Raw genomic sequence first — 19,262 nt, forward strand, 5'->3', positions numbered from 1 at the left:
CACGGCCAAAATGAAGTAATTGCACTTGGCACATGTTGGTTCACATTCCCTCCTCTTTAGCTTTTGCCATCGTAATTTCTATTTTTGGTTTACATTCCCTGCTCTGTAGATGTAGCCATCATAACTTCATCTTGCTCAGTCGTTGTTACAAAATTTATAGCCTGCTACTATGTTGTTCATGCCAATTTTGTACTCCCTGAACATGTTCGTTTGCATGGGACTCGACAGTAGTAAGTCTGCTGTTTCATTCTAACATGCTCTGTTATATTGGCTGTTGGTATGCGGCATGCACTCTTTGTTTGCTTATTGTGCGCATTACAATGATCTTGTTATAACGACGAAATGATGAGTTCCAAATTCTTTGGCAAACAATATTGTAGTGTCTTTGCCTTTCCATTGTTCTTTGTCTTAACTTGTAATGTCTTTGTTTCAGATATAGGTGCTGCATGGACAACTTAAAAGATTGCCGGATCCCTTCATTGTATTGCTAGGTTTAATTACCATTCAATTTCTCTGGGTTCTGTAATATTTTTTCAATGCCTTGCAGCTGATGTAATATTTAGTTAGTTTTTATAGTTCTTTCGCGCATTTTTTCTTTGGTGCTTGTGGTAAGTGAGGCTATCCGACAGAAATCAATGTTGCGTAAATATTCTCAATATCTAAATCACGAATTCCCATCCCTTAAACGGCCCAATTAAGCGAAATCACATATGTGCCGCCCGCAAAATCCTAAAGCGCCTATTACGCCGGCATATAAACAAGAACTAAACGGGCTGGCCCACTTACTTATTGGGCCACCACTTGATTCTTGTGGACCCCACACTTTTATTGGGCCGGCCCACTTGCTTTAAGGTGGACCCCACCGACTCACCGGGCCGGCCCACTAACTAGTTGGGCCAGCCAATTGCTTTTGTGGTGGCCCCCTCATACTAAATGGGCCGGCCCTTTAAGACGAAAGTGGGACCCACTGTGTTTTTGGCCCGGCCCACTATCTTGTTGCGCCTACCACTTGCTATATGGTGGACCCCACATACTAAATGGGCCGGCCCTTTAACTGAAAAGTGGGACCCACCTGTGTTTTTGGCCCGGCCCACTAGCGTGTTGGGCCGGCCCACTTGCTATATGGTGGACCCCACATACTAAATGGGCCGGCCCTTTAACAGGAAAGTGGGACCCACCAGTGTTTTGGCCCGGCCCACTATCGTGTTGGGCCGGCCCACTTGCTATATGGTGGACCCCACATACTAAATGGGCCAGCCCTTTAACAGCAACGTGGGACCCACCGGTGTTGATGGCCCGGCCCACTATCCTGTTGTGCCCGCCCACTTGCTATATGGTGGACCCCACATACTAAATGGGCTGGCCCTTTAACAGAAAGTGGGACCCAGGTGCTTTTGGCCCGGCCCACTGGCTTGTTGGGCCAGCCCATTTGATCAAATGTGGACCCCACGTACTAAATGGGCCGGCCCGATAGCAGGAAAGTGGGACCCACATGCTTATTGGGCCGGCCCAATAACTTCTTGGGCCGGCCCAGTTGCTTTAATGTGGACCCCACTTTTTGTAAATGGGCCGGCCCGATAGCAGGAAAGTGGGTCCCACATGTCTTGTGGGCCGGCCCTTTTGCCTGTTGACCGGTCAAACGAGTGCATTCGGCCCGGCCCATATACTTAGTGGGCCGGCCCTTTAAAGTTTTGACCAGTCAACCTTAGAGGTTAGGCCCGGCCCACGTAACTAATTGACCAGCCCAGCTATATAGTTGATCGGTCAAACTAAGTCAGCTGGCCCGGCCCGCAAACTTAATGGGCCGGCCCGCTTAAGACGTGTCAGGCCTCGTGTGGGCCTACCATCTACCACGGGGTTTCAGCCGGTTAACGCCGTTAACTGCCAGTTAACGGCATCTGCCACGTGTCAGTTTGCATGACGTCAGCAGTCAACGGGCTCCCGGAAACACTTGGGCAACGGTCCGATTTTCCGTGGCGGAAGGGCGCCCAAGCGCGACGGACCGAAAAAATCGTCGTAGGACTTTGCCTGACGCAGTTTCCACAACAGAACCCATATCGTCGGGTTAGGCCCATAGGCGACGAAAAATACCCCTTAGCGGACGATTTTGAGACGTTGTCTATCAGAACTTTTCTTGTAGTGTGGGATCACACACTTGCAACCGTTGACATGAGCTGCATATCCCAAAATACCATATTTTATTTTATTTCTAGTATATTTTTATCTCTTAATTCAAAGATTTAGCACATGGTGCCTATCAATTCCTTTTGAGCCAAAAGAATCTATTCTGACTCAAGTTAGAAACAATTCCTTACATAAGCTTATGGACATTCTTTATATATAGTCTTGCTTAGTTGTCCATATTACTTTATGCATTTAGTGATATGCAAGATTTTCTTAATGTCTTGCATTCATGAAGTACATGTCATTGAAATAATATGTTATTCTTGGTATTCCTATTTTGAGTATAAATGGTACTACTCTCTGAAACTATGTTTATGACTTTCATTTGTATCAAGTAAAAAACAAACTCCAAAGTCCACATTTTGTTTTATCACCTTTATGATCAAGGACGAGCATAAGTTAGATTGAGGATGTTGATGTATCTAAAATGCATACATGAACTTTGTTATTTAGAGAGGGTATTTGGTGACTAGGTGTATACGTGAGCACCCTCTAGATGCCACACGATCTGCGTTGAGATCCGGTTCTCGTCAATTGGATATGTTCCCTTGATGTTGTCTTATCCATCGCTAAGCGTACTTGGCGTGGGTCCTATGTGATTTGAAAGTGCATTTGGCCCACTATTTGAATTCAAAAAGGTGGGTCCTAGGTGATTTGGAAGTGTTGTTAGTGCTGATGTGGTTTGCTAACCAAACAATGATGGTAACAGTGGTTTTCTAGATGTGACACGTGTCAACCAATGGATGCGTGCTCACGTATACACCCGGTCACCAGGCTTCTTTTGTTTTTATTTATTATCATATATTCCAACATATTTGCATATTATAAGATGTTATATTCATGTTTTGGATTGAGTTATGAGGATTTTTCATTGATCTCCTTTCATTGGTTTGTGTATTTTTAAGTTTTAGGAAACCCCTGTTTTGCGTATTTTTTAAGTTTCAAAAAACTCCTTCCATTGACTTATGGGGATTTTTTACTGAACTCCGCAGAACATGAAACCCTTGTTGTGTGTATTTTTTATTTTTTTGGTACCTTACGGAACTCAACCGGAGCGAGGATTTTTCAGAGTCAATATTTTTCTCAAAGATGGAATATGAGAAGAAGTACCGGAGTGGGCCCACGAGGCCCGAACAAGCAAAGTTGGCGCAGGGCAAACCCTAGGCCGTGCCACCATCTCTCGTTCGCTCCTCGAGTGTTCGCAGCTGTCCGTTTTGACCTCAAACTGACGGGCTTAACATAAAACCACTATATATAGACCCCCCGAGGCGTTCTCGGAGGTGGCGGTGATACGTCCAATTTGCATCACTATTTTATATCATAATTTGCTGTTATTCATTGATATATTTCATATTGGGACACAATACTTATGTTATTTCATCTATTTTGCATATTTCATGATTATTGGAGGATCAAGCACCGGAGCCAGGATTCTGCTGGAAAAAGCACCGTCAGAACGCAATATTTCGGAAGATCAACTGTGGAAGGAAATTATACCAAAAATCCTATTTTTCAAGATGACGAAGGAAGCCAGAAGGAGGAGCCGAGAAGACCCAAGGTGGAGCCAGACCACAGGCCGGCGCGGCCCATGGCCTGGCCGCGCCACCTTGTGGTGTGGGGGCCCCACAGCCCCTTTCGCCTCCTTTTCTTCGCGAAACCCTTCGTCCCGAAAACCTAAGCCACAGAGGGTACCACACGAAGAGTTACAGCCGCCTCTGCGGGGCGGAGAACACCAGAGAGAAAAGAGCTCTCCGGCGGCTGGGATCCGCCGGGGAAATTCCCTCCCGGAGGGGGAAATCGACGCCATCGTCACCGTCATCGAGCTGGACATCATCTCCATCACCATCATCATCATCTCCACCATCATCACCGCCGTCTCCACCGCTGGACACCGTCACCGCCGTAGCAACTTGGGTTTGATCTTGATTGTTTGATAGGGGAAACTCTCCCGGTATCGATTTCTACTTGTTGTTGATGCTATTGAGTGAAACCATTGAACCAAGGTTTATGTTCAGATTGTTATTCATCATCATATCACCTCTGATCATGTTCCATATGATGTCTCGTGAGTAGTTCGTTTAGTTCTTGAGGACATGGGTGAAGTCTAAATGTTAGTAGTGAACTATGGTTGAGTAATATTCAATGTTATGATATTTAAGTTGTGGCGTTATTTTTCTAGTGGTGTCATGTGAACGTCGACTACATGACACTTCACCATTTATGGGCCTAGGGGAATACATCTTGTACTCGTTTGCCAATTGCGGGGTTGCCGGAGTGACAAAAACCTGAGCCCCCATTGGTATATCGATGCAGGAGGGATCGCAGGATCTCAGAGTTTAAGGCTGTGGTTAGATTTATCTTAATTACTTTCTTGTAGTTGCGGATGCTTGCAAGGGGTATAATCACAAGTATGTATTAGTCCTAGGAAGGGCGGTACATTAGCATAGGTTCACCCACACAACACTTATCATAACAATGAAGATTATTTAGCCGTATGTAGCGAAAGCACTAGACTAAAATCCCGTGTGTCCTCGAGAACGTTTAGTCATTATAAGTAAACAAACCGGCTTGTCCTTTGTGCTAAAAAGGATTGGGCCACTCGCTGCAATTGTTACTCTCGCACTTTACTTACTCGTACATTATTCAACTATTACATCAAAACCCCCTGAATACTTGTCTGTGAGCATTTACAGGGAATCCTTCATCGAAACTGCTTGTCAACACCTTCTGCTCCTCGTTGGGATCGACATTCTTACTTATCGAAAATACTACGATACACCCCCTATACTTGTGGGTCATCAAGACTATTTTCTGGCGCCGTTGCCGGGGAGTGAAGCGCTATTGGTAAGTGGAATTGGTAAGGAAAACCTTTACTGTTTGTGCTGATTTTATTTCTCGCCTCGTGCTATAAGTCATTATGGAGAGATCTTCTCTTCAATTTCTATTTGGGAAATCTACTACTACTGCAACGGTAGTGGATGAGGCGCCAGGTGAGGAAGTGATACCATATAAAATACCTATGAAAATTATTGAACGTGTTATGGATAACCGCTATGAAGGGGATGGAACTGTCCATCCCGGTGATCATTTACTGTTTTTGCATGAATTATGCGGGTTATTCAAATGTGCAGGTATTGCCATGAATGAAGTTAGAAAGAAACTATTCTCTATATCGCTGTCTGGTAAAGCGGCGCATTGGTATAAATTGCTGAAGAATGGTGATTCTCTTGATTGGGAGGACATTGTGCCTTTATTTTATTCTAAATTCTATCCTCCAAGTGAAATTCACAAAGATCGTAACCGCATATATAATTTCTGGCCTCATGATGGAGAAAGTATTGCCCAAGCTTGGGGGAGATTGAAGTCTTTAATGCTCAAATGCCCCATTCATGAGCTTCCTGGTAATGTTATTATTGATAATTTCTATGCAAGACTTTCTTTTCAAGACAAGACCTTCTTTGGATACTTCTTGTTACGGATCATTTACACGCAACAAAGAAGAGTTTAAAAGGGACCTTCTTGATCGGATCCAAGAAAATACCGAAGGTTGGGAGAACGACAAGGATAGAGAATAGGGTATAATTTATGATTATAAATGCATTGAAGCTTTTATGGATACTGATAAATTTCGTAATATGAGTGCTACATATGGTCTTGATTCTCAAGTTGCTGCAAATCTTTATAAAGCTTTTGCCTCTCATTATGAATTGCCTAAGAAGAATTTTGATAAGTATCATGAACCGTATAAAGATAAAATTGATTCATCTATTAATAAATGCATTGTAGTTGAAACTGCTGATCATGTTATTCCTGAAGCTTATATTGAAAAAACTCCTTTCCCTGCTAAAATGAAGGAGTACTCTGTTATAAATAGTGCGGTTCATAAAAGTGAAAAGAAACCTGTAGAACCTGAAGAACAAATAAAAGTTGAACCTGCTGTTGCAATAGTTAAAGATCTTGTGACTGAAAATGTGGAGGATGGTCATATTATTTTCTGTGAAGATGCTTCTAATATTGTTTCACATCCTAATAAACCCAAACAAGTTAGTGTTCCTATGCTATCTGTTAGAATTGGTGATCATTGCTATTATGGTTTATGTGATATTGGTGCAAGTGTTAGTGCTATTCCTTATGAGCTTTACACGGAGATTATGCACGAAATTGATTCTTGTGAACTTGAAGATATTGATGTGGTTATTCAGCTGGCTAATAGAGAAACTATTTCTCCAATTGGTATTGTTCGAGATGTAGAAGTTCTATGTGGTAAGATTAAATATCCTGCTGACTTTTTGGTACTTGGTTCTGTTGCTAGTGATTATTGTCCTATCATTTTTGGTAGACCTTTTCTAAATACTTGTGGAGCTATTACAGATTGCAAGAAAGAGAAAATTTTGACTAAATTTGCTGGTGAATCTTATGAGTTTAACTTCTCTAAATTTACCAAAACTCCTTATAAAGCTGATTTGCCTAGTGATGATTTTAAAATGGAGCAGTGTGAATCTATTGTTCTTGTTCCTAATAATCCTTTGCAGCAACATTTGGAGAATAGCGAGAGTGAAGTTTTTAGGAAAGAAAGAGATGAGCTTGAGGAAATTTTTCTTCGCCAACCTATTCTCAAGCATGATTTACCGGTGGAAGATTTGGGTACAACACCGCCACCAAAGGAAGATCCCGTTTTTGATTTAAAGCCTTTACCTGATAATCTTAAATATGCTCATATTGATGATAAGAAAGTATATCCTGTTATTATTAGTTCTAAGCTTTCAGAGATTGAGGAAGAAAGGTTATTGGAAATATTGAAGAAACACCGAGGAGCTATTGGCTACACTCTTGATGATTTGAAGGGGATTTCTCCTTCTATTTGCCAACATGCTATTAATATGGAAGATGATGCAAAGCCTGTTGTTGAACATCAGCGTCGTCTAATTCCGAAGATGAAGGAGGTGGTAAGGAATGAGGTATTAAAACTTCTTGAAGCTGGTATTATATATCATATTGCTGATAGTAGATGGGTTAGTCCTGTGCATTGCGTTCCCAAGAAAGGAGGAATGACTGTTGTGCCTAATGATAATGATGAGCTCATCCCTCAAAGAGTAGTTGTAGGGTATAGAATGTGCATTGATTTTCGAAAAGTTAATAAAGTTACTAGGAAAGATCATTACCCTTTACCATTTATTGATCAAATGCTAGAAAGATTGTCTAAAAATACTCATTTTTGCTTTCTTGATGGTTATTCTGGGTTTTCACAAATTGCTGTTAAAACTAAAGATCAAGAGAAAACCACTTTTACTTGTCCCTATGGAACTTATGCTTATAGGCGTATGCCTTTTGGTTTATGTAATGCTCCTGCTACTTTTCAAAGATGCATGTCTGCTATTTTTCATGGCTTTTGTGAGAGTATTGTGGAAGTATTCATGGATGATTTTTCCGTCTATGGGAATTCTTTTGATAGTTGCTTGCGAAACCTTGATAAAGTTTTGCAGAGATGTGAAGAAACTAACCTTGTTCTTAATTGGGAGAAATGCCACTTTATGGTTAATGAAGGAATTGTATTGGGACATAAAATTTCTGAGAGAGGTATTGAAGTTGATAGAGCTAAAGTTGAAGCAATTGAGAAGATGCCCTATCCGAGGGATGTTAAAGGTATTCGTAGTGTTCTTGGTCATGCTGGGTTTTATAGGAGATTTATTAAAGATTTCTCTAAGATTTCAAAGCCTCTTACTAATCTTCTTCAAAAAGACGTACCTTTTGTTTTTGATGATGATTGTAAGGAAGCTTTTGAAACTCTAAAGAAAGCCTTAACAACTGCTCCTGTAGTTGAACCCCCTGATTGGAATTTGCCTTTTGAAATTATGTGTGATGCTAGTGATTTTGCTATAGGCGCTGTTCTTGGACAGCGAGTAGATAAAAAACTGAATGTTATTCATTATGCTAGTAAAACTCTTGATGCTGCTCAAAGAAATTATGCTACAACTGAAAAAGAATTATTAGCTGTAGTCTTTGCTTGTGATAAATTTAGATCTTATATTGTTGATTCAAAAGTTACGATTCATACTGATCATGCTGCAATTAGATACCTTATGACAAAGAAAGATGCTAAGCCGAGGCTTATTAGATGGGTACTTCTTTTGCAAGAATTTGATTTACATATTGTAGATAGGAAAGGTGCTGATAATCCTGTTGCTGATAATTTGTCTAGATTGGAAAATATTGCTTATGATCCTGTTCCTGTTAATGATAGTTTTCCAAATGAACAATTGGCTGTAATAAAGGTGAGCTCGCGAGACAGTCCTTGGTATGCTGATTATGCTAACTTTATTGTTTCCAAGTACTTGCCTCCAACCTTTTCAGCTCAGCAAAGGAGGAAATTCTTTTATGACTTGAGGCATTATTTCTGGGATGACCCACACTTATATAAAGAAGGAGTGGATGGTATTCTGCGAAGGTGTGTTCCCGAATATGAACAACAAGAGATATTGAGTAAATGTCATGGTAGTGCTTATGGAGGACATCACGCCGGAGAAAGAACCGCGCAAAAGGTTCTACAATCAGGTTTTTATTGGCCAACTCTCTTCAAGGATGCGAGAAAGTTTATTTTATCTTGTGATGAATGCCAAAGGGTTGGTAATATCTCCAGACGTAATGAAATGCCTATGAATTATACTCTTGTTATTGAACCATTTGATTGTTGGGGATTTGACTTCATGGGACCTTTTCCGTCTTCAGAAGGTAACACTCATATACTTGTTGCTGTTGATTATGTTACTAAATGGGTGGAAGCCATACCTACAAAAAGTGCTGATGGTGAGACCTCTTCAAGAATGCTTTTAGACATTATTTTTCCTAGATTTGGAGTGCCTAGATATATTATGACTGATGGAGAGGTTCTCATTTTATTCATGGAGGTTTTAGAAAAACTCTTGCTAGGTATGGTATTAATCATAGAATTGCTTCCGCTTATCATCCTCAAACTAGTGGTCAAGTAGAATTATCAAATAGAGAGATTAAATCTATCTTGCAAAAGACTGTTAATAAAACTAGAAAGAATTGGGCTAGTAAATTGAAGGATGCACTATGGGCTTATAGAACTGCTTATAAAAATCCCATGGGAATGTCACCTTATAAAATGGTTTACGGAAAAGCTTGTCATTTACCTTTAGAACTAGAGCACAAAGCTTATTGGGCTGTTAGAGAATTAAATAAAGATCCTAAACTTGCCGGTGATAAGAGGTTGTTGCAATTGAGTTCTCTAGATGAATGGAGAAGTGAAGCTTATGAAAATGCTAAACTCTTCAAAGAGAAAGTTAAAAAATGGCATGATAGAAGGATTATCAAAAGAGAATTTAATATTGGAGATAAAGTCCTATTGTATCGGTCTCGTCTCAGATTCTTTGCAGGGAAATTACTCTCGAAATGGGAAGGACCATATGTTGTTGAGGAGGTGTATCGTTCAGGAGCAATTAAAATTAGCTCTCTCCAAGGCAATGCTACGCAAGTGGTGAATGGACAAAGACTCAAGCATTATATCTCGGGTGATTCTTATAATGTTCATGTTGATATTATTCAAGTGGAAACACCGGAGGCTTTCATTAAAGGACAAATTGACAGTCCGCCAGAACTCGACTTTGAATAGGTAACTTGATCTTGGTAATGAAAAGTTCGCAATTTACTTTCCGAACTATATTTTTGCTGTTTTTGGAAAATATGAAAAATTACGAGTTCGAAACGGAGTGGAAAAGACGCACGAGGGCGTGCCACCATAGGCCGGCGCGGCCTGGCCTGGGCCCGCGCCGCCCTATGGTCTGGCCGCCTCGTCGCCCCTTTCCGACTCTGGTTCGATCTGGTACTTTCCTTTTGTCGTGAAAATTTTTGCTATATAATCCCCCGGACCCCTGGAGGTCCGTATATCGTTTTCTCAACGTGTTTTGTTTCGAGCTGTTTCTGCCAGGATCTGTTTTCGGTCTAGAAGCACCATGGCCTCCAACAACAAGGGCAAGGGGTTTTCGGAGGAAGAAGTGAAGAGGGTGCCATCAAGACAAGAGCAGCAAGCCGTTGGGAGCAAGCAAATCTTGGTGGGATCTGTTGACACTCGACGTTCTTTTTCTCATAACTTGCAGGGACCTTTATCACCCGCTCTTAGCCTCGACTCCTTCCCTGTGTTGGAAGAAGCTCTACGGACTACCGATGAGTTTTGTGATCAATATCGGGCTCTAAGAAGAGAAGTGGAGATACTCCAGGAGGAGAATTGCCGTCTCCGAAGAATGCTGGAATACCACTCGATTCACATCACAAGGTCATCATCGCCAACTTCAGATAACAATGAATCTCTTCGAGTCTTAGTGCAGAATTGCCAAGCTGAGAAACTGAAGCTGAAGGAGATCTGTAAGAAGCGCGGGAGGAGTTCATCACCACCATCACCGCAGGAGTAATTCATCATCGGTATTGGCATCCCCTTGGTTTGTTCCAAGCTTGGGGGAGTGCCGCGGTATCACATCATCACTACCTTTTACTTTTTACTGTCAAGTAGCGTCATATCATGAGTAGGGAAGTTATCATATAAGATGGGTTGTAGTTTGGAAGTATCTCTCCTTTAGTTGGTTATCTATGTATCCCTTGGTGTGAGTTATCGTTATGGAATATTAATGAGAAGTCTTATCATTTACATATTGCACATCTTATTTTAGTTTGCAATCTCTATTATATGATTTACCTTGTTGTTAGTATTGGCATCACTTTGGGAGCATTGAATAAATCTATTTGGTTTTGGCAAACTTAGCATTGGTCAATAGCAACAACACTTTGAGGTTTAAGTAGAAAAGAGAAATACATGTAGTTGTTTCATTGTCTTTCTTTCTTGTTAGCTCATAGCTTATTATTCTGAAGTTAAAATTGTTTGTGCAAGGAAGATGCATGATTATTTCTATCACATGTATATTTGTTTGTTTCCTTCAACTCTTATGCTTGCTAATTAGCCTTGCTAGCCAAAGACTTGTATTGAGAGGGAATACTTCTCGTGCGTCCAAACCTTAGCCCAAACCTATGTCATTTGTGTCCACCATACCTACCTACTACATGGTATTTTCTGCATTCCAAGTAAATACTTCATGTGCTACCTTTAAATAATTCAAAACTTAGTATCTCTTATTTGTGTTAATGTTTTATAGCTCATGAGGAAGTATGTGGTGTTTTATCTTTCAATCTTGTTGGGCAACTTTCACCAATGGACTAGTGGCTTCATCCGCTTATCCAATAATTTTGCAAAAAGAGCTGGCAATGGGATTCCCAGTCCCAAACTAATTAAACTAATTAGACACTCCTCCATGGTATGTGATTGATGGACGGCACCCGAGGATTCGGTTAGCCATGGCTTATGTAAGCAAAGGTTGGGGGGAGTGTCATCATAATAAAACTAAAATAAAAAGGCACTCCTTCATGGTATGAGATTGTTGGCAGGCACCCGAGGATTCGGCTAGCCATGGTTTGTGAAAGAAAGGTTGGAAGGAGTGCCACACAAAATGAAAATAAAATGGGAGCCGCTCTTTGAAGGTTTGTCTGGCAAGGGGGTTAGAGTACCCGCTACCAGTCGTTGACAACAACAAGCACCTCTCAAAATGTTACTTTTATTCTCTTTATATGATTTCAAAACTGAAAAAGCTCTAGCACATGATTTAATCCCTGCTTCCCTCTGCGAAGGGCCTGTCTTTTATTTTATGTTGAGTCAGTAAACCTATTTCCCTCCATCTCAAGCAAGCATTTTAGTTGTTGTGATCAAATTATTATATTGAGATTTGCTTCATCATGTCTTTACTCTTCCTTGTTTAGTACAAGTTTTACCTGAATGAATATAGTTTTGAAAGTCATCAATGATTAATATGATTGAGTATGCAAGTTTACCATAAGCTTTAATATGAGAGCGCTGCTCAATAGATAAGTATAATCTGTTAACTGTTCTCTGACCAAGAACAAAGTTTGCCATCACCAATTATGATTTCTTATGCACCTTTATTTGTGATTACCTTATACTTGTTTCAAGATTGAGTTATATGAGGAAGTTGTTTACTATAATGTCTTGTGTGAATGAATATGATGCTTCTTGTCCGTATTTTATTTATCGACTCTTCACTCCATAAGCATGTGGTCCTGTTTACCGAGTTCAGTTTCGCTTGGGGACAAGCGAAGTCTAAGCTTGGGGGGGAGTTGATACGTCCAATTTGCATCACTATTTTATATCATAATTTGCTGTTATTCATTGATATATTTCATATTGGGACACAATACTTATGTTATTTCATCTATTTTGCATATTTCATGATTATTGGAGGATCAAGCACCGGAGCCAGGATTCTGCTGGAAAAAGCACCGTCAGAACGCAATATTTCGGAAGATCAACTGTGGAAGGAAATTATACCAAAAATCCTATTTTTCAAGATGACGAAGGAAGCCAGAAGGAGGAGCCCAGAAGACCCAAGGTGGGGCCAGACCACAGGCCGGCGCGGCCCATGGCCTGGCCGCGCCACCTTGTGGTGTGGGGGCCCCACAGCCCCTTTCGCCTCCTTTTCTTCGCGAAACCCTTCGTCCCGAAAACCTAAGCCACAGAGGGTACCTCACGAAGAGTTACAGCCGCCTCTACGGGGCGGAGAACACCAGAGGGAAAAGAGCTCTCCGGCGGCTGGGATCCACCGGGGAAATTCCCTCCCGGAGGGGGAAATCGACGCCATCGTCACCTTCATCGAGCTGGACATCATCTCCATCACCATCATCATCATCTCCACCATCATCACCGCCGTCTCCACCGCTGGACACCGTCACCGCCGTAGCAATTTGGGTTTGATCTTGATTGTTTGATAGGGGAAACTCTCGCGGTATCGATTTCTACTTGTTGTTGATGCTATTGAGTGAAACCATTGAACCAAGGTTTATGTTCAGATTGTTATTCATCATCATATCACCTCTGATCATGTTCCATATGATGTCTCGTGAGTAGTTCGTTTAGTTCTTGAGGACATGGGTGAAGTCTAAATGTTAGTAGTGAACTATGGTTGAGTAATATTCAATGATATGATATTTAAGTTGTGGTGTTATTCTTCTAGTGGTGTCATGTGAACGTCGACTACATGACACTTCACCATTTATGGGCCTAGGGGAATACATCTTGTACTCGTTTGCCAATTGCGGGGTTGCCGGAGTGACAGAAACCTGAGCCCCCGTTGGTATATCGATGCAGGAGGGATCGCAGGATCTCAGAGTTTAAGGCTGTGGTTAGATTTATCTTAATTACTTTCTTGTAGTTGCGGATGCTTGCAAGGGGTATAATCACAAGTATGTATTAGTCCTAGGAAGGGCGGTACATTAGCATAGGTTCACCCACACAACACTTATCATAACAATGAAGATTATTTAGCCGTATGTAGCGAAAGCACTAGACTAAAATCCCGTGTGTCCTCGAGAACGTTTGGTCATTATAAGTAAACAAACCGGCTTGTCCTTTGTGCTAAAAAGGATTGGGCCACTCGCTGCAATTGTTACTCTCGCACTTTACTTACTCGTACTTTATTCAACTGTTACATCAAAACCCCCTGAATACTTGTCTGTGAGCATTTACAGGGAATCCTTCATCGAAACTGCTTGTCAACACCTTCTGCTCCTCATTGGGATCGACATTCTTACTTATCGAAAATACTACGATACACCCCCTATACTTGTGGGTCATCAGCGGCGGGAAACACGAAAACCACGAAACTGAGGCTGATCCTGCGAAGATTAGAGGGGGAAACGCTGCAGGAGCCATCCCCGGTTGCATCTCCACCCTCTCCAACATCATCAACACCGCCACCATGATGAAGAGAGAGTAGTCCACCTCTGGACTATGGGTTTGTGGCAGTAGTTTGATCATCTCTCTTGTGCTACATTGTTTAGATTCCGTAAGAGCTGTCTATAATGATTATGGTCATACTTGTAATTCCTATGTGGCTGATCTTTTATTTTATTGGATGATATATGAGTTCTTGATGTATTAATAGATGCATATTGTTACCCATTCTTTATTGTTTAGTATAAATAAATAACTTAACACTTCGTAGTCTAGTATGAGTTTTACCTGATACGTTGTCCTAAATTGTTTTATTATTTATAATATTTTTTTTGCGGGGATTTATAATATAATTTAAAATGTAATTACCACTCAATTACTTTCTATATTTATTTATACCAAAATTAAGTGTATACTTCATTGTTTATATATAAATAAATAACTTAACACTTTGTAGTCTGGTACGAATTTTATCTAATGCGTCGTATATACTTTTCTTTTCTATATGTCCATCACCCACACTCATTATTTGGATGCGGTTGTACACAATTCTTTTTCTTTCCAGCCCAAGACTTCCCTGAATCTGGATTACTAACAGTGCACATGTTAGCTTCGTTTGCACGACTTTATCGTGTCCCTTCGCGCACAACGTAACCTGAACATATTTTGTACACGTTACCTGAGATATTGTGTTCACGTGTTAATTTTAAATCTCAACCATTGAAATCTATAATCAGTAGTTTCAAATTTTTAGATGATATGGATTAATGTGGTGTCAGACAAACTCCATAATATGTTTTTAGTAGTATATAATAGATGCTATGGCCCACAATGTCATACTGTGATACTCGTTCAATTTAATATATACTATGCTACTGAAACGTGCATGGTCTAGGTGAGCTGTGTTAAATGCTGGTCAAGTGATCAACTGGTTAATTTAATGTAAGGAGATTACAGAGTAGAGTGAAATGGTTGAAACATGGTTCTTTACTAGAAAGAGACGTGAGCCGTGAGCTTCACAAAGTAAGAAAAGCATGTGGTGGCTCTTTGCCCTGCCTGCAAGAAATGGATAAAGGGAGATCATGCTACTCCAAATGAATGGAGCATGTGACGACAGAGTCTCTTTAATCCTTGCTCTTTTCCCTTCCGGCAAGAAATGCATAATCGTACTGTATCATCACAAATTGAGAGGTAGGAAGGGTGGAGCAAGAACTATAATAAATAGCGGATGGAGAAAGGCTCCGGGTCTTAGTGGCTAGCTCATGTGAGGCTGAGCTATACATCCACATCTGCCTTAATTAAAAATCCACAGGGGTTCCTCCCTCTGCAGGTCTAGTTTTTTGAGAAAGACTTGGGGTCTGGGTTCCTCCCTCTGTGGATCTACTTTTTTGAGAAAGACTTTGGGTCTTTGGTTAGCACACGAGGTCGTGTGCTAGGCAGCCCAAGATCAAGCCTCAAATCTGTCTTAATAAAATACCACGGTGGTTTCTCCCACTATCGGTCTGGTTTTATAATAAATAGCATGTACATCAGAGACACGTCAACAGGAAACGCTTTGTCTGATTCTGCCTGAGGTATGCACAAATATTTTCGGTTTGCTTTATCTCTGCTCAATAAGTACATTGTTAAACCCTTTTCATTAATTCAGTCCTTGCAGACAATTAGTTTTCACATGACTCATGCAATGAAGGCCAGCCGAGATGTTTAATCATGATGGGCAGCAGTAGAGTGTATCCACCTTTTCCATCAACGAGTATTAAGGTAATAAATCTTTGTCATATGTACACTTCCATTTGCCAACTGTTTTTTGAAACTTGTCATGCGTTCTTGTAGCTTGTTATATATTGCTCGAGTTAGCTGACAGGCTAGTAAGAACAATAGGAAGAATAGGAGGGCAAAGGAGAAAATCAAGGGATAAATCAATCAATATTTATCTTAAATGCGAGGACAGTGAAAAAAATAGGAATGAATGTGTATTGGCCTTATGTTTTTTCTTGAGGCAGTGGCATTTGTAGATCCAAGACCCCAGACATCCCTAGCATGTTGCCAAACTTGAATTAGGATACAAAGTTGCACTTCCTGCTAACACTAGGATCACTTGGTTGCATTTGGAAAAAAAATGTAAATGCTCTTGTGGTATATAAGTTGTTAAAATCAATTTATGTATAATGTAATTTGTTCAACTTTGGTTAATAATACACCCTCAAGTCACAAAGGAGTAAACTTCTCGTAAATAAAAATATGTTGTTGATCATGTGACAGAAATTTTTGTTTTACCCAAAAAGGTCATTTTCAAATATATATGCTTATTATATTGTCGTCATCCCTGCTAGGTGTTGGCGATCAACATAGCCCCAATTAGCAATGGAGAGTATCTGGCAACTAATTAATGAGTGGGAAATTCAGTTGCTAGTGCTTCTCAGCTTTATCATACAAGTGTTCCTTTTCTTTACTGGCAGTCTTCGCCGATGTAGCAAAAACGGGCTACTTAGGGGCACCATTTGGATAGCCTATTTGGGAGCAGATGTGGTAGCAGTTTATGCCCTTGGGTTCCTATCACGACAAGAGGATGCCATCATGGAAAATGGTACATTAAGGAGAACCCACCCCCTAGCTTTCTTTTGGGCGCCCTTCCTCCTCATTCATCTAGGAGGACAGGATACAATCACTAGTTTTGCAATAGAGGACAACAACCTGTGGCTGAGGCATCTATTGAATCTGGTAGTTGAGGTGACCTTGGCCTTGTATGTATTCTGGAAATCAACTATTTGGCGCGATGTGGAACTTCTTGTTCCCGGCATATTTGTATTTGTTGCAGGGATTATCAAGTATGGAGAGCGAACAATGGCTCTCAGGTATGGGAACCTTTACAATAGTAGATCAGCTGGCAGTTCCTTTTTTAATGAGAACACTCCACAGATGGGTCTATATGATGGATATTATGGTTTTATCTGCTTTGCATTGCTATGGGCTTCCGGAATCCGAATGCTGTTTGCAAGGCGTATGACTGACGACATAGACAGTCAATTTGAGAGGCCTGCTCGTATGAACGCGCTTTTTTTCTTTGATGAGTATACTACTAACACACTTGATCACAGCCAGTTGGTCAAGTTGTTAGATGTAGAGCTTGGTATAATAATGTATGATGATCTCTACACAAAGGCTCCATTGCTGCGTAAAAGGAGTGGAATCATACTCCGCTGCATCTCTCAGGTGTCTGCTATTGTTGCTCTTGTGCTCTTCTCTATTACTAGCAAAAAACAAGGAGATAGATATGGCAGAGCTGACATTGTTATCACTTACATATTATTTACCGGAAGTTTACTTCTAGAAGTTTGTGCAATGATTACGATGTTGGCATCACCTTGGACATGGGCATGGCTGGAGGCTGAAGGGTACCAAAGGCTCGCTTCTATATCCAGGTTTCTTCTCTCCAGCAAAGTGTTTGGATTGCCCGAGACTAGGCTGTTGTGGTCAGGAATAATGGGGCAGTACAGCCTTTTAAGGTATATAGGCTTCAACGAGCAGGTAAACCTCTCCCAGCGAGTGATGAGCATGATCAGGAAGATGGCTGGAGCATTGGGCATTGGGGAGGCGAAGAACCTGTTCTGGTTAAGCAAGCTGTTGGACACCACGAGCGAGGTGGTGGATGACAAGATCACAGAGTTTTTAGTGGAGGAGATTCGACATTTTACACATGGGGGCCAAAGGCAGTGGCCACATCTCGGTCCATTCTTGAAGGAAACAGTAACATTGAGGACGGATTTTGTTACTACCATATCTCTGTTGCATCTAATGACAGAGATTTATTTAAGTGAGGTGTCAGCTTCCACTTCTGGTGACATTGGCGGGGATTCCGCTGCTCTAGCCAATGTCTGCCGGAAGCTCTCTAACTACATGTTCTACCTTGTTGTTGCACACCCAGCTTCTGCTTCCTTGCTACTGGTAGCCGCTGGCAGTCCTGAATCTGCAATAGAGAAAGTTCGTGAGAACTTTTTGGCTGTGTTGAGCAGTAGCAAGGATGACACTCTGCATGCAGCCAGCGTGGAAATCCGGAAATTAGTTGAGTTACCTTTGATTGAGAGATATGAAGAAACACTTGAGGAGCTGAAAAACATGTGGCTCAGGCTTCTTATCTATGCTGCCGGTAAGTCACGCCCGGAGGAGCACGCTGCACAGCTGGCCAAAGGAGGGGAGCTCATCACCTTCGTCTGGCTGCTCATGGCCCATTATAAGCTTGGGGATTGCGGGAGCCAACGGATCGATCTTACACAGGCACGAGGAAATGATCCGGACATACCTCCTCTTGCCCTCCGCGCCTTCAATCTCTAAGGGATCTACGGCAGCGACTAATAGGTAACCTCTAACCACAACTGCCTAAACCTTTTTCTTGGCTCATTTAACTCATAATTTATTTACACTCTCAAAACATTTGTCCTCTTTTTACCTTATATAAGAAATATTTTGGTTGTTCTAATTTGTTTTAGAAGTTATTCCACGTTATAACCTATCTCACCTACCTTTTTTGAATTTTTAATGCCTATTTGCGTTGTCTGGGAGTACCTAGGACTGATGTAACATCTGAGATATGAAATCGTGTGCCCATAGTCATTACTCATTACTACCTCCATTTTGGAATACATGGCATTTGAATTGATTGGAGTGTCCTAAATATCTTATATTTGAAAATAAAAAAGAAATTTCAAAATTTTATTCTAAATACCAGAAGATATGTGTCTTGTATATTGTGCTATGTTCCTTACCTGCTGCCTGCTTACTTACTTGGGTTGGACATGCATATGCAGGGTACGAAGGCTTGGGGTGGGAGCACTAGGACACCATTGTGTCAAATGCATCCATCTGCAGATCCTGGCTGTTAGGGCTACTATGTGCCACCAATGCTACCCCTTATGTCAGTACTACCATCTAAGAAGTCATGAGTCAATTGGTGGATAATAGAACTTCTTTCAATTGTTGATGTTAATGATTTATGCAAAAGCACTGTAGTGACCAATTGAACTCATTATTTATGGTGCTAGAAGGTCACCCAAAAGTGCAACATTTTGCATGTAACTAGTAATGATATACTATGTGCTTCCCGTTAAAATCAGCTTAGTTACGGTGAGCCCGCAATAGCTCCCAGCGATGTCCTTTCGGGTTCCCCCATCCGTGCCTATTATCCGATGTCAGACCTCACCGTGACGCTCAAACACCATTCGGGGGCGTTGTTCCCTCATACTGGTAGTAATAGTACTCCCCCGTACTGGTT

General features: G+C 41.2%; 1 protein-coding gene across 2 annotated transcripts; it reads left to right on the plus strand.

The window, feature by feature from the left end:
• The first annotated feature begins 15,197 nt into the window (after nucleotides 1–15,197).
• LOC127313083 (uncharacterized) lies at nucleotides 15,198–19,054 on the plus strand. Of its 2 annotated transcripts, none has more exons than XM_051343620.2 (4): nucleotides 15,198–15,567; nucleotides 15,642–15,754; nucleotides 16,327–18,349; nucleotides 18,799–19,054. In XM_051343620.2, exon 3 carries the CDS (start codon nucleotides 16,358–16,360, stop codon nucleotides 18,323–18,325), a length of 1,968 nt encoding a protein of 655 aa, XP_051199580.1. In that variant the 5' UTR covers nucleotides 15,198–15,567; nucleotides 15,642–15,754; nucleotides 16,327–16,357; the 3' UTR covers nucleotides 18,326–18,349; nucleotides 18,799–19,054. The 2 variants fall into 2 exon arrangements, with proteins under 2 accessions (XP_051199580.1, XP_051199581.1); XM_051343621.2 differs by having other exon boundaries at nucleotides 15,651–15,754.
• The last annotated feature ends 208 nt before the right edge of the window (nucleotides 19,055–19,262 follow it).

Source organism: Lolium perenne, chromosome 7 (assembly GCF_019359855.2).
Source record: "Lolium perenne isolate Kyuss_39 chromosome 7, Kyuss_2.0, whole genome shotgun sequence".
Taxonomy (NCBI): domain Eukaryota; kingdom Viridiplantae; phylum Streptophyta; class Magnoliopsida; order Poales; family Poaceae; genus Lolium; species Lolium perenne.

Excerpts from the sequence above, each read along its gene's own strand:
- LOC127313083 (XM_051343620.2), top strand. The coding sequence starts at position 16,358 with ATGGAGAGTATCTGGCAACTAATTAATGAGTGGGAAATTCAGTTGCTA.